Source organism: Barbus barbus, assembly GCF_936440315.1.
Source record: "Barbus barbus genome assembly, chromosome: 45".
Classification (NCBI taxonomy): Eukaryota; Metazoa; Chordata; class Actinopteri; order Cypriniformes; family Cyprinidae; genus Barbus; species Barbus barbus.
The window spans coordinates 1,153,908-1,166,223 of NC_136723.1; the positions used below are offsets into that span (position 1 = coordinate 1,153,908).

General features: G+C 38.7%; 1 protein-coding gene across 1 annotated transcript in view; it reads left to right on the forward strand.

Moving 5' to 3' along the window:
* The window catches only part of LOC306864300 (alpha-aminoadipic semialdehyde dehydrogenase-like), a 47,330-nt gene that overhangs the window by 18,966 nt on the left and 16,048 nt on the right, over positions 1–12,316 (forward strand). The window contains exons 2-7 of the mRNA XM_079408237.1: positions 5,933–5,986; positions 6,084–6,149; positions 9,044–9,124; positions 9,205–9,328; positions 9,429–9,561; positions 9,646–9,690. Coding sequence (XP_079264363.1) covers positions 5,933–5,986; positions 6,084–6,149; positions 9,044–9,124; positions 9,205–9,328; positions 9,429–9,561; positions 9,646–9,690 — 503 coding nt within the window. The remainder of the gene's footprint in view (positions 1–5,932; positions 5,987–6,083; positions 6,150–9,043; positions 9,125–9,204; positions 9,329–9,428; positions 9,562–9,645; positions 9,691–12,316) is intronic.

Consider the following 12,316-nt stretch of genomic DNA (forward strand, 5'->3'; position numbering starts at 1 on the left):
TTATAAGCTTGTGTTCACTTGTGTTAGTTTATAAGCCTGTGTTCACTTGTGTTGGTTTATAAGCCTGTGTTCACTTGTGTTAGTTTATAGGCTTGTGTTCACTTGTGTTAGTTTATAGGCTTGTGTTCACTTGTGTTAGTTTATAAGCCTGTGTTCACTTGTGTTGGTTTATAGGCTTGTGTTAGTTTTAGGGCTGGGTATCGTTCAAAAATGTTCGATACCGATACCTTGAGTTCGATACCGGTTCCTGAACGATACTTTTTTCGATACCAATTTTATGAAAACAGTTTTAACAAGATTACATTATCTCAAAAAACTTTGGTTTTATTTTTTCAGCTTGTTGACATGTATACAGACTCAAAGACTCATCTCCTGAGCCACTGCACAAAGGAACAAAATATAGCCAACACAATAAATCAGTACAAATAATTTTAATAAAGCTCAAATAGTTTTCAATTTACACTAGTGCGTGCTCGTTTTAAAACGCATAGCTCAGACAGAATCATCATTTCTAGGTTGTTAAAGACTTCAAGAAATTTAAAATCTTCATCCACTTTCATAAGTGGATGTTTTATTTTCTTTCACAATATGTTTTATTGTTATTAAATTCTGGTGTAGTATGTCTAATTATTTGAATGCATAAAAACTACTTAGTTTATTCAAATTTATTCTTAAAACAGCCTTATGAAATGTTTTGTTTTTCCTCAGAAATTCTGTGTTCTGTATCTGGTTTTCAAATGAAGGCATAAAACATTAATTTCATTTTTCTTTTAAATTATAGAAAATAAAACTATTTATTTTGGCAAACAAAATTTTACTATTAAAATTAAAACATGGAAGAAATGCTGTGTGATCATTATTTAAAAAAAAATATTTTAATAGTAGCCTAGTATTAGCAGTATGTACACTCTGCTGAACAATATTAATTTATTTCTGCCGCAGTGTCTTCCAAGTTAATCCGAACTTTTATTTTGACGGGTTTCCGGGAATACCTTTACAGTTCTGTGTGTATATGATATGACGCTAGTTTTACTCGAATCAAACGGTAAAATGCTCATGAAGTGACTCTCAGAGCAGTTCTGGAGATGTTGTTCATGTGTTTATGTCCTCATTTAGAGAGGCGGCAGACGCTGAAATGTCACGCGAGCTTCAGTCTGTGTCAAGTAAGCGAAACTGCGCGATATAGAGAGCAGACTGCTCCGTGCGCTTTCGAAACGCTCTTGCGGATGTCAAACACTGATCAATCAGCGCCGCGCCGCTTCTAGTCAAACACACCTAGTGCTGCAGGATTATTGGCTCACTGACAGTGATGAGATTAACCCCTTAGGTATCGAAATTTGGTACCGAACGACAAGACGTTTTTCGATACTCGGTGGTATCGAGGCAATTCGGTCGGTGCCTAAAAAGTATCGAACTCGATACCCAGCCCTAGTTAGTTTATAGGCCTGTGTTCACTTGTATTAGTTTATAGTAGGGGTCGACCGATATGTGTTTTTCATGGCCGATACCGATTATTACAGACCAAGTAGACCGAGAACCGATATATATGTCTGGTGTAAAAATGAAAATGAATGTCAAAATTAAGAATAACAAGGTTCTGACAAAAATGGCCTTCCCTAGTGTTGGTTGCACTTCTTACTCTTGTCTTCCCCCATGCATCCATCTACAATAAGGGTAATATATAAAGAGAGAGTTAAAAGTGGGGCCACTGTATGCTTCATGATTAAGCCTATGAATACTAAATACTAAAGCTAAACAGCTTGGGGAAATGTAAGTATTTGGCTTCAATAATTTACATGTTAGAAATGTATGTGCAATGGCATAACCTCTCATAATTCTTCATTAATTATTTTCGGTTGACTAAATCATAACCTACAAGAGGTGACTATTCAATTCATCATCTAATGCACATCAATTGATTAATTTAAAAAGCGCAAATTATATAATAAGTGTAAATAATTTAATTGTCTTCATAGCGCCATTGTAGAAGTCGCGAAGAAGACCGCAACTATTTTAATGAAACTATAACACTAATAGCCTGTTATAGGCTCACTTGGTTCAATAGCCTATTGAAATGTCCCAATTTCCGTCATCATAATCTTGGCCTATGTGACAGTATCTTAGTCTTGGCCTATGTGACAGTATCTTAGTCTTGGCCTATGTGACAGTATCTTAGTCTTGGCCTATGTGACAGTGTCGTAGTTTTCATTTACAGAGCAGTGCAAATGAAGGCATAAAACATTAATTTAATTTATCTTTTAATCAAATGAGTTCAACTCAATTTTGGCAAACAAATGGGTTTACTATTAAAATTAAATCATGGAAGAAATAGCGTATTGTGTAATTGTTCTTTTAAACAAAAGTTGTAATAATTGTAGTAGCATTAGTAAATAAACCGAACTTTTATTTTGACGGGTTGCCATGAGGACCTCTTAAGTTTCTGTAGCCTATTTATGATATGATGATCGTTTTACTCAAACGAAACAATCAAATGCTCATGAAGTAACTCTCAGAGCAGTTCTGGGGATGATGTTCATGTATTTATGTCCTCATTTAGTGACATGGCAGATGCGGAAAACACCGCGAGCGTCGCGCACTTCACTGTGTGTGTCAAAACCGCGCGTCTGTGCCATTCACATATACAGAGACACGCTTACAATTCATAACACATATACAATTCATATTTAAATAGTCTTTTTGCAGCTTAATGTTTACAGATAGTCCATATTGTGAGTCGATTTAAGTGTACTGACCTACTTTTGATTAATTCATCCAAACTTTGACTAATTCCGTGACTCCGCGTTATACAGTAAATGCTATTTATATGACTGGATTTCGCGATTCCCCCTGCGTTTCCCCCATCTCGGAAACCATAAATAGATAATATTGAGGTTTTTACAACTTCAGTGTAGTGGATTGTAATTTATTGCAACTTGAGCAACGTCTGCTGCTGCCTTTGAGAGAGAACTGATGCGTGATGAAGCAGCACCAGTTAGCAAGCGCTTTCGGTGTGAGTGCGCCTTTAGTCTTCCACGTTGATTGGTCGGACTCCTGACTCTCAACAAATCAGATGCACGGTGGGCGTAGACTGCTCTAGGCCACAGAGTGGTGAGTTCCGACAGGCTGCATCAGAGCCAAATAGCGAGTTTCAAAATTAAATAATTTTATCGGCACATCGGTTTTGAAAATGACCGATACCGATTATCATAAAAATGCTTAATATCCGTGCCAATAATCGGCCAGGCCGATAATCGGTCAACCCCTAGTTTATAGGCTTGTGTTCACTTGTGTTGGTTTATAGGCTTGTGTTCACTTGTGTTGGTTTATAGGCTTGTGTTCACTTGTGTTCACAGTATAATCCTATTTATTATTTGATTATTTAAATCTGCTGTTTAAAAATAAGAAAATAGACGCGCTATAGTTATATATAATTATACGCGATATATATGTTTATAATACACATTTTAAAATTGTATTGCGTACCTGCTTCTGCCATGATAAAGACCCATTTCGAATGTTTACGTGCTTTTGTTCTCTTTCTGCTCCCATTCGCTGCTGTGGATCAGTCATGAAGTATTGTTCCTTTAAATACTTTCCAGCATTTCAGAAATATGTATGCTAATTACACCGAAGTACAACAGTTACCGTATGGTGTTCGGGAGCGCTCATGAAGGGTTTAAATACTGAATTTTGAACTGATTTCTACTCGTAAACTCAGATGTGGATTCGGACGGCAATTAAATGACCACACTACCTTGGTGTTTGTCAAAAAACAGTAGCTAATTTGGCCGGGGATTTTTACGGGGGTGGTAAGAGAAAAACACTGACATTCTGGATTCGGGCGCCATTAAAATCACCAACTACCTCCTGTACATGGTGAAAATCCCTTACGTCCCCCTGATATTTACAGTCCGAATAGGGCTTTAGCCTGCTTTTTAAAATCTTTATTTGAATGAGGTAACATTGCATTCTACAATCACTGTGTGCATAGTTAACAAGCATGCTGACAGCATCCATAGCAACAAGGTAAACCCCGCCTCCTTACGCTGAGCTTAAGACTTCTCTCTATTCCTCAGCACAAGTGTCTCACAGCAGCCTTGTGAATAGGTTTTAAGAGAAAACTCTTAGCTAAAACCTTTTACTGCTATTTAGAAGAACTCTCAGTGGTAAGATCAAATGGTTTGTGAATACAGGCCCTGGTGTATCCAGGCCCTATGACTACAAGTGGCAAATAATTCTAGATGCCTAATTTTCTGAATTGTTCTTATTTTCCGTCAAACGGTTAAAATTTACAACACAGACGTCAACAAAAGCAGCAGATGGGATGAATGAAAATGCAAGTTCACTCTCTGACAGTAGGTGGCGCTTTTGGACAAGCAGAAATTCAGTGGTTCACATTAAAATGACTAAATTCTGACTAATATCTTCACTGTTGACTAGCAGCAGTTCTGTTTAACAGATTAATCGACCAGTCCCAAATATCCCTGAAATTTACAGAAGATACACTTGATGCATCCTTCAAAACGAGCTGAAAGAAAGATGTGAAGCAAGGCAGCCTTCCAGCGATCCTTCTAATTAAGACAGCCTTCACTGCTCTTGACATGGTAGCATGACATATTCAGTTTGAGACGTTTGAGAAGCACCTGCTGATTTCATCATTAGAACCTCACTTCTACTTTCCTGACTTTATTCACTACACTATGGCCACCCAGTGATAAGGCTTGCCAATCATATCCATAGCTCACAGACTGCAAACTCATCCTATTTGCTTTCCCCACTTTTTCTTAAGTGTTTTATGAAGCTCTGCAGTAATTAACTTTTTTGAAGTGCTACATTATGGTAAGGTTTGGGATTAAGGATTGGTACCTATGATTACAAGACAATAAGGATGTGTTTTATTGCAGGGCTCGACGATAACGCTTGTCCCTTTTGTAGAGGATTTTTTAAGGGCCAAGTGAAAGAATTTTACATGCCCAACTTGTCAAAGTAACCAAAGAATAACTAGCAAAGCACTGAAACTTTGGCAAGAATCATTCTAATTTTAGTATGTTGAGTGTAAACGGTGGCTGATAATGGACAATGTATTGACAGAAACAAGGTCACGTTAGTTGAGGCTCATGCAACCTCCCTGAGTATGACAGAGAGACTTGCAGAGAAATCTAAACAAAAGAGCGCAGCAGCACAAAGAAACATGATAAACAACACAAATAACCAGACATCAGCACGATTGCAAATGTGACAATGATTTTATACAACAGCTCAATAAACATAGTTAATATTAAGTGACTTACATTTTAGACACAATATTGACCAACAATAGTTCCAAAGATCACAGCTGAGCAACACATGGTGGTGTTTATTTTTGAACAAATCAAAGTGAGTCAATGATTCAGTGACCAGTTCATAAACGCATTATCAACCATTAATCAGCCATTTGAACAAATTTGGTTGAATGAATGACTCTACGACTGATTAAGACAGTCACTTGCTGTCACCTACTGACGGTTTAGTTTCATACATTGCATGTTTAATATTTCACATTTGAATATTCAACAACATATATTCATATTTGTAAAAAAAAAAGAAAAAAAGTTGCTCTTGGAACATTATTCATGCATTAATTTTGCAATGTAAATGCATTCATGCTTCATTAAACAGGCTGTGTAAATGCATTTAAATTGCACTTCACATGATACAACTTATGAATTTGACAAAGTAAGAATTGGACATGAAAGATGATGCAAACATCTTAAAGTTTAGGAAAAAAGTACGTTTACAAACGCAAAAATGTGCTAAACCAGCTTTTAATAAGTCATGAAGCCAGATAATAAAGCATTGGCAGAATGCTTTTTGTTTGCAGAGTTGTCTTTCGTATGTCAGTAGAAGGATGGAAGTACACGATGCTGTTTAATGCATTCTCTGTTTCATACAGGTGGTCACGTCATACTGTCCGGCCAACAATGAGCCCATTGCCCGAGTGCAGCAGGTAAGCTAAACTGTGCTTTAGTTCATAAAACACAATAAATTAATAAACACACATTAAAAGACGTGACTCTCACTGAATGAATGTTATCTTTAAACAGGCAACCATGGCAGAATATGAGGAAACTGTACGGAAAGCACAAGACGCATGGAAAGTGTGGGCAGATGTAAGCTTTCATATTAAGTACTGAGTAATCAGCCACAACTGACACACATGACGTAATTTCATTTCTGGATTTCCATGTTCTATTTGCAACTTTCTCAATCCAGTTTATGTAAACATGCAACTTCTGATTAACTGGTTGGGGAAAAAGGTTAAAAAAAAAAGCCTTTTAAAGTATAGCAAAAATTTGTATGCAGTATGTATGTCAATAGTTTGACATCATGCTGACCAAGTTTGACCATATTTCATAATTTTAAGCATGTTAAGAGCCTCGATGGCTATGTTTACATGCACAATTTTTGTTTCATTTGGACTGAATTCATTCCAATTTATGATTTGGGTTGATCCATTTTTGGATAATATTACATATAAACTGCTGTGCCGTGCTGCTTATATCACACAGTAAAACATTACCAAAACCAGTTGTCTGTGGACGGGAAGAACCACTCATTCACATGTCATGTTTTATTTCTGCGTCATTGCACATGGGCAGTCCTTTCAGTTTCGGCTTTCAATCCGATCGAGCGTTTACATGCATTCTTGATCATATTAGAAAAGGAATAAACCACCCCTTTCAATCCGATCGAAATTTCAGTCCGATTGAGACTTCAGTCAGATTACAAAAAAAAGAGGCAACACTGCTTAAAGGGGTCATATGACATTGATTCAAGAGATTCAAGAGTTTTATTTGTCACATACACAATTATACAGGGTATAACCAGCAGTGAAATGTAGGTCAGGTCCGCTCCAAGGAAGTAGTGTTGCCTCTTTTTTTTGTAATCTGACTGAAGTCTCAATCGGACTGAAATTTCGATCGGATTGAAAGGGGTGGTTTATTCCTTTTCTAATATGATCAAGAATGCATGTAAACGCTCGTTGCTCATTGCTAAAAAGAACAATATTTTGTGTATTTGGTGTAATGCAATGTGTTTATGTGGTTTAAAGTTCAAAAAACACATTTTCCACATACTGTACATTATTGTTGCTCCTCTATGCTTTCTGAAACGCACCGATTTTTGTCAAAGCTCATTGTTCTGAGAAGCGAGGCGTGCTCTGATTGGCCAGCTATCCAGTGTGTTGTGATTGGCCGAATACCTCAAGCGTGTGCCCCTCACCATATTGTCATGCCGTGTCCCGGTGCGACGAGACGAAAACAATAAAACCCATTATAAACGAGGCATTTGTTGCATCCAGTGAGGACATATTTACTGATTATAATGACTTATTCCATGGTCAGCGCAGATTGTGCTGCACACACACACACAAACTTGTCAACGCTTCCCCGCGATTTTTATTACTAAAATAAAAGCTAGATACTAGATCGCTACATCATGTTCCCTAGCAACGAGGTGATAAAATTGCTGTTTTTGAAGTAAGGTTAACTGTTTGTAGAGAGAGATGCGTAGACGCAGCAAGCAGGTACACACAACTGTCTCTCTCTCGCTCTCGATTGATCGATAATTAATTGAAATACATGCTATAATTAAAATAAATGTGGTCTTACTGCACTATTTCATCTGTGTCTGATTTGAAGCAGGCAGAATTCTAGTGCCGTTCGGTCAAATATTGCACTGCAAAGAGCAGTACAAGTTTTAACTTGTTTATAACTTGGCAAATGACCAAATAACCAAGCGGGATAATCAATGGCTAGCCGTGCATTTAAGGATTTTAATGCACTTCGCGGAGGCCGGTTCTTTGCCTCCACGTTGTGCATTAAAATCCTTTAATGCACGGCTAGCCGTTGATTATCCGTTACTTATACTGTCTTTTCACACGTCGCGTTGCATATCACGCCGCGTAAACATTACTATGTCTGCATTTGTGATCGGAGAAACGACAAACAAGCACTACTCCACACTGCTCAAAACTCACGATTGAATCGTCAGTGATAAATAAGAAAAGAAGCAAGTGAGTCAGAAGCACCAGAATGTCCTTGCAAAGCTGGAATTGCCCCACTCTATAGAAACAGTCTTTGTGCAAGCCAGCATTGTAGGCTACTCTTCCAGTTTCAGGAAATAGTCCTCCGTAAAATGCGCTGCACACACTCTGTTTGGGTTGAACTGTTCTGGAACAGTGTTGTAAATACAGCTTAACCACTGATTTCTAGTTGTGTCCTCTTTTGGAAGCCTAAGCAAAGTAGTTTTGCTTTCACAGCGAAACACAGCGTCTCCAGGACATGGTGCCGGCGGCAGCAACAACACTACAGTGAGAATAAGAGTTCCGCCGCCTTTCATTGCGTATTCATTTGGGCGGTGTTTTGAAAATCTTCCCACACCGTGACGTCGACATGTGGGGCGTGTTTGAACGAGCCGTTTTAGGAGGGCGTGGACGAGTCTTAACTTTTATAAAGAATCTCTTTGGGTTTGAGACTTTAGTCTTTGCAACTTCAGGGATCTTATCTATGCACAAACAGCTTGTAACACTCCAAAGAGGAAGGAACACTTGAAATCGCATCATATGACTCTTTAAGATATATAGAATCTTTTCACCATTTTATATCAGCTCTTTACATCTATGTTTTGACATCATTCTACATACTGAGATTCTGGTAAATATAAGAGGATTTTCAAAGCGTGTTGTAAGTGACACAATTCTTGCAACCAGCTGAAACTCTGTGTGATCGCCTCCTTCAGCCAACATACTGCTCTAGTGTGATCTAAAGCGCTGGCTCTCAGCTCCAGGCCTGGGGACCCATTGCTCTGCTCATTTAGTGTGTCTGTCTTATTTAACACACCTGATTCAAATAAAGATGAATAAGAGAGACAGTGAGTACCCAGAAGTGAAGTTGAGATCCTGGGCCCTAATAAATCCTCTTTCAGTGCTTGGACCATAATTAAATAATCTTCAGGAAAACACTAACCATAATTCCTGCTGAACACTTCTTCACACGTCATCCAGGTTCCTGCTCCAAAGAGAGGTGAAATCGTCCGACAGATCGGAGAGGCTTTAAGAGGGAAGATCAAAGCTCTCGGCAGCTTGGTAAGATTGCATTGAGACGACTGTAATTCGTCAGGCGTGAGCGGCGGCACAGCGGCGTGACAGCGGTGTGCTGTGTGCAGGTGTCTCTGGAGATGGGCAAGATCTATGTGGAGGGTGTTGGTGAGGTGCAGGAGTATGTGGACGTCTGTGACTATGCTGTAGGACTGTCCCGTATGATCGGCGGACCCATTTTACCCTCAGAAAGTGAGTTCTGGTTACGCTTCTAATATACATGCAGATACACAGGGCTGTGGTGCTACTGAGATGAATGCAGACGCTGAGTGTTGTTTCTGTGTGCTTTGAGGGCCGGGGCACGCGCTCATCGAGCAGTGGAATCCTGTGGGTTTGGTAGGAATCATCACTGCCTTTAACTTTCCCGTGGCTGTATACGGCTGGAACAACGCCATCGCTCTCATCTGCGGCAACGTCTGTCTCTGGTTAGACCTCAGTTATCTCCGTGCAGGATGTATAGTTGCAGCATTCAGTGTGCAGTCAATGACTTATATTTCTTTGCTTGACAGGAAAGGAGCGCCGACGACACCCCTCACGAGCGTCGCTGTCACCAGGTACGGTTTTCTGTCATCTGACATGGATCCGTTTCCCCCCAAATTCTCATTTCACATGCATTTCAGAGTGAAGCAGTTTAAAAAAAAAACACTGAGGGGGACTTGATTTGTTTGTTATTTTTTATTGGTTAGGATTGATTGGATTGTGAAAAGTTAGTGTTGCGTAGAATGGAGGCAGAACTGAATGCACTTAACTGTACTGCATATGTGAGCGTATCACAGGAAGAGCATTTTATGACATTCTGATTCAAGAAAAGAAAAGTTGCTTGGATGAATCATTTGCCATAAGACCAATAACCAAATTATTTGTGGATGCACTTGAGTGAAAACCAAAACCAAAAATGCTTTTTAATAATTATTTATTATTTTATTAAATAATATAAAATAATTTGTAAGATTGTTTAATTCCATAATTTTAAAAATACTGCATTTAAAAAATAAAATATAAATAACCACACTTTTATTGAAAGTAAAACCATAAAATTGGACAGAAAAATCAGTATTTTATTTTTGTTCAGTTCTATGCAAAAGAATCAGATGTAACTGATTTTTTTTTTGTTCAATTATCCAAATAATCTATAGTCTTACTAAGCTATTATTGTCAGAACATGTGAGCAGAGCATAGCGTCACAAGAGGGTAACATCTTTTTACCAGCCATGGCATGTTATAGCACAGTAGCGCTAGTGCAAACAGGAGTAAGTATACTACATAGAAATATTGTGTATTTGAGTGGACTTTGCTTTGCTCCTGTGAGAATGAGTGGTACATGAGCGTTCGCATGGGCCTTGAGCTACTCAACAGAACGCACATTTATAGAGCGGAGCGTCACACACTCGGAAAATGCCATTTTCGGCAGCCAAAGTTTCAGTCCATCCCTAGTAAAAACATACTATGTGTAAGTCAAGCCAATGGCTAAACTGTCAACTTCAAAGTTCTTTGTTTTAGTAGCATGAACTAAATTAAATTACAGAATGCATTCAAAGAACGTTTCTTTTACAGCCTGAATTCCGGAAATGTTGGGATGTTTTTTTTTTTAAATTTGAATAAAATGAAAACTAAAAGACTTTCAAATCAAGTCAATTGTCAAGTCAATATTATTTGTATAGCGCTTTTAACAATGTAAATTGTGTCAAAGCAGCTTTACATCGTCTTAATATAAAGATGGGTGGCTTTATATCAGCTTTTTGCAGTATTTAGACGGGAAAATAGTTTGTCGATATAGTGTCATTCTCCTCTGGCCAGACAAAATCAGCAGTTTAAATCTAGGCTAAAGCAGAATCGCATGAGCCAATATTTTATTCACATAGAGAACATAACAAATGTTTAAATGGAAACATTTTACACTTTTATCCACTAAATGAGCTCATTTCAAATTTGATGCCTGCTACAGGTCTCAAAATAGTTGGGACAGGGGCAACATAGGGCTGAAAAAGCAAGACATAGCAGCTAATTAAGTTAATTGACATCAGGTCTGTAACATGACAGTGTCTCTCAGAAATAAAGATGGGCAGAGGCTCTCCAATCTGTGAAAGTGTGTAAAAAGATTGTGAAATACTTTGCAATTTGACATTGAGGAATGTTGTTTTTAAAGGCTTTGCAAATCTCATCATCTACAGTGCATAACATCAACAAAAGATTCAGAGAAGCTGGAGAAATCTCTGTGTGTAAGGGACAAGGTGGAACACCTTTTTTGGATGCCCGTGGTCTTCGGGCCCTCAGACGACACTGCATCACTCATCAGCATGATTCTGTCATTGACATTACTGAATGGGCCCAGGAATACTTCCAGAAACCACTGTCGGTAAACACAATCCACCATGCCATCTGCAGATGCCAACTAAAGCTCTATCATGCAAAAAGGAAGCCATATGTGAACATGGCCCAGAAGCGTCGTCGTGTCCTGTGGGCCAAGGCTCATTTAAAATGGACTGTTTCAAAGTGGAAAAGTGTTCAAATTTGACATTCTTGTTGGGAATCACGGACGCCGTGTCCTCTGGGCTAAAGAGGAGGGAGACCTTCTAGCGTGTTATCAGCGTTTAGTTAAAAGCCAGCATCTCTGATGGTATGGGGGTGCATAAGTGCATACGGTATGGGCAGCTTGCATGTTTTGGAAGGCACTATGAATGCTGGAAGGTATATAAAGGTTTTAGAGCAACATATGCTCTCCTCCAGACGATGTGTATTTCAGCAGGACAATGCAAAACCACATACTGCAGCTATTACAACAGCATGGCTTCGTAGTAGAAGAGTCCGGTGCTGAATTGGCCTGCCTGCAGTCCAGATCTTTCACCTATAGAGAACATTTGGTGCATCATTAAACGAAAAATACGTCAAAGATGACCACGAACTCTTCAGCGGCTGCAAACTTATATCAGGCAAGAATGGGACCAAATTCCATCACCAAAACTCCAGAAACTCATAACCTCGATGCCCAGACGTCTTCAAACTGTTTTGAAAAGAGATGCGACACCATGGTAAACATGCCCTCGTCCCAACTATTTTGAGACCTGTAGCAGGCATCAAATATGAAATGAGCTCAGTTTGTGCATGAAATTGTAAAATTTCTCAGTTTAAACATTTGCCATCTATGTTCTATTGTGAATAATATATTGCCTCATGTGATTT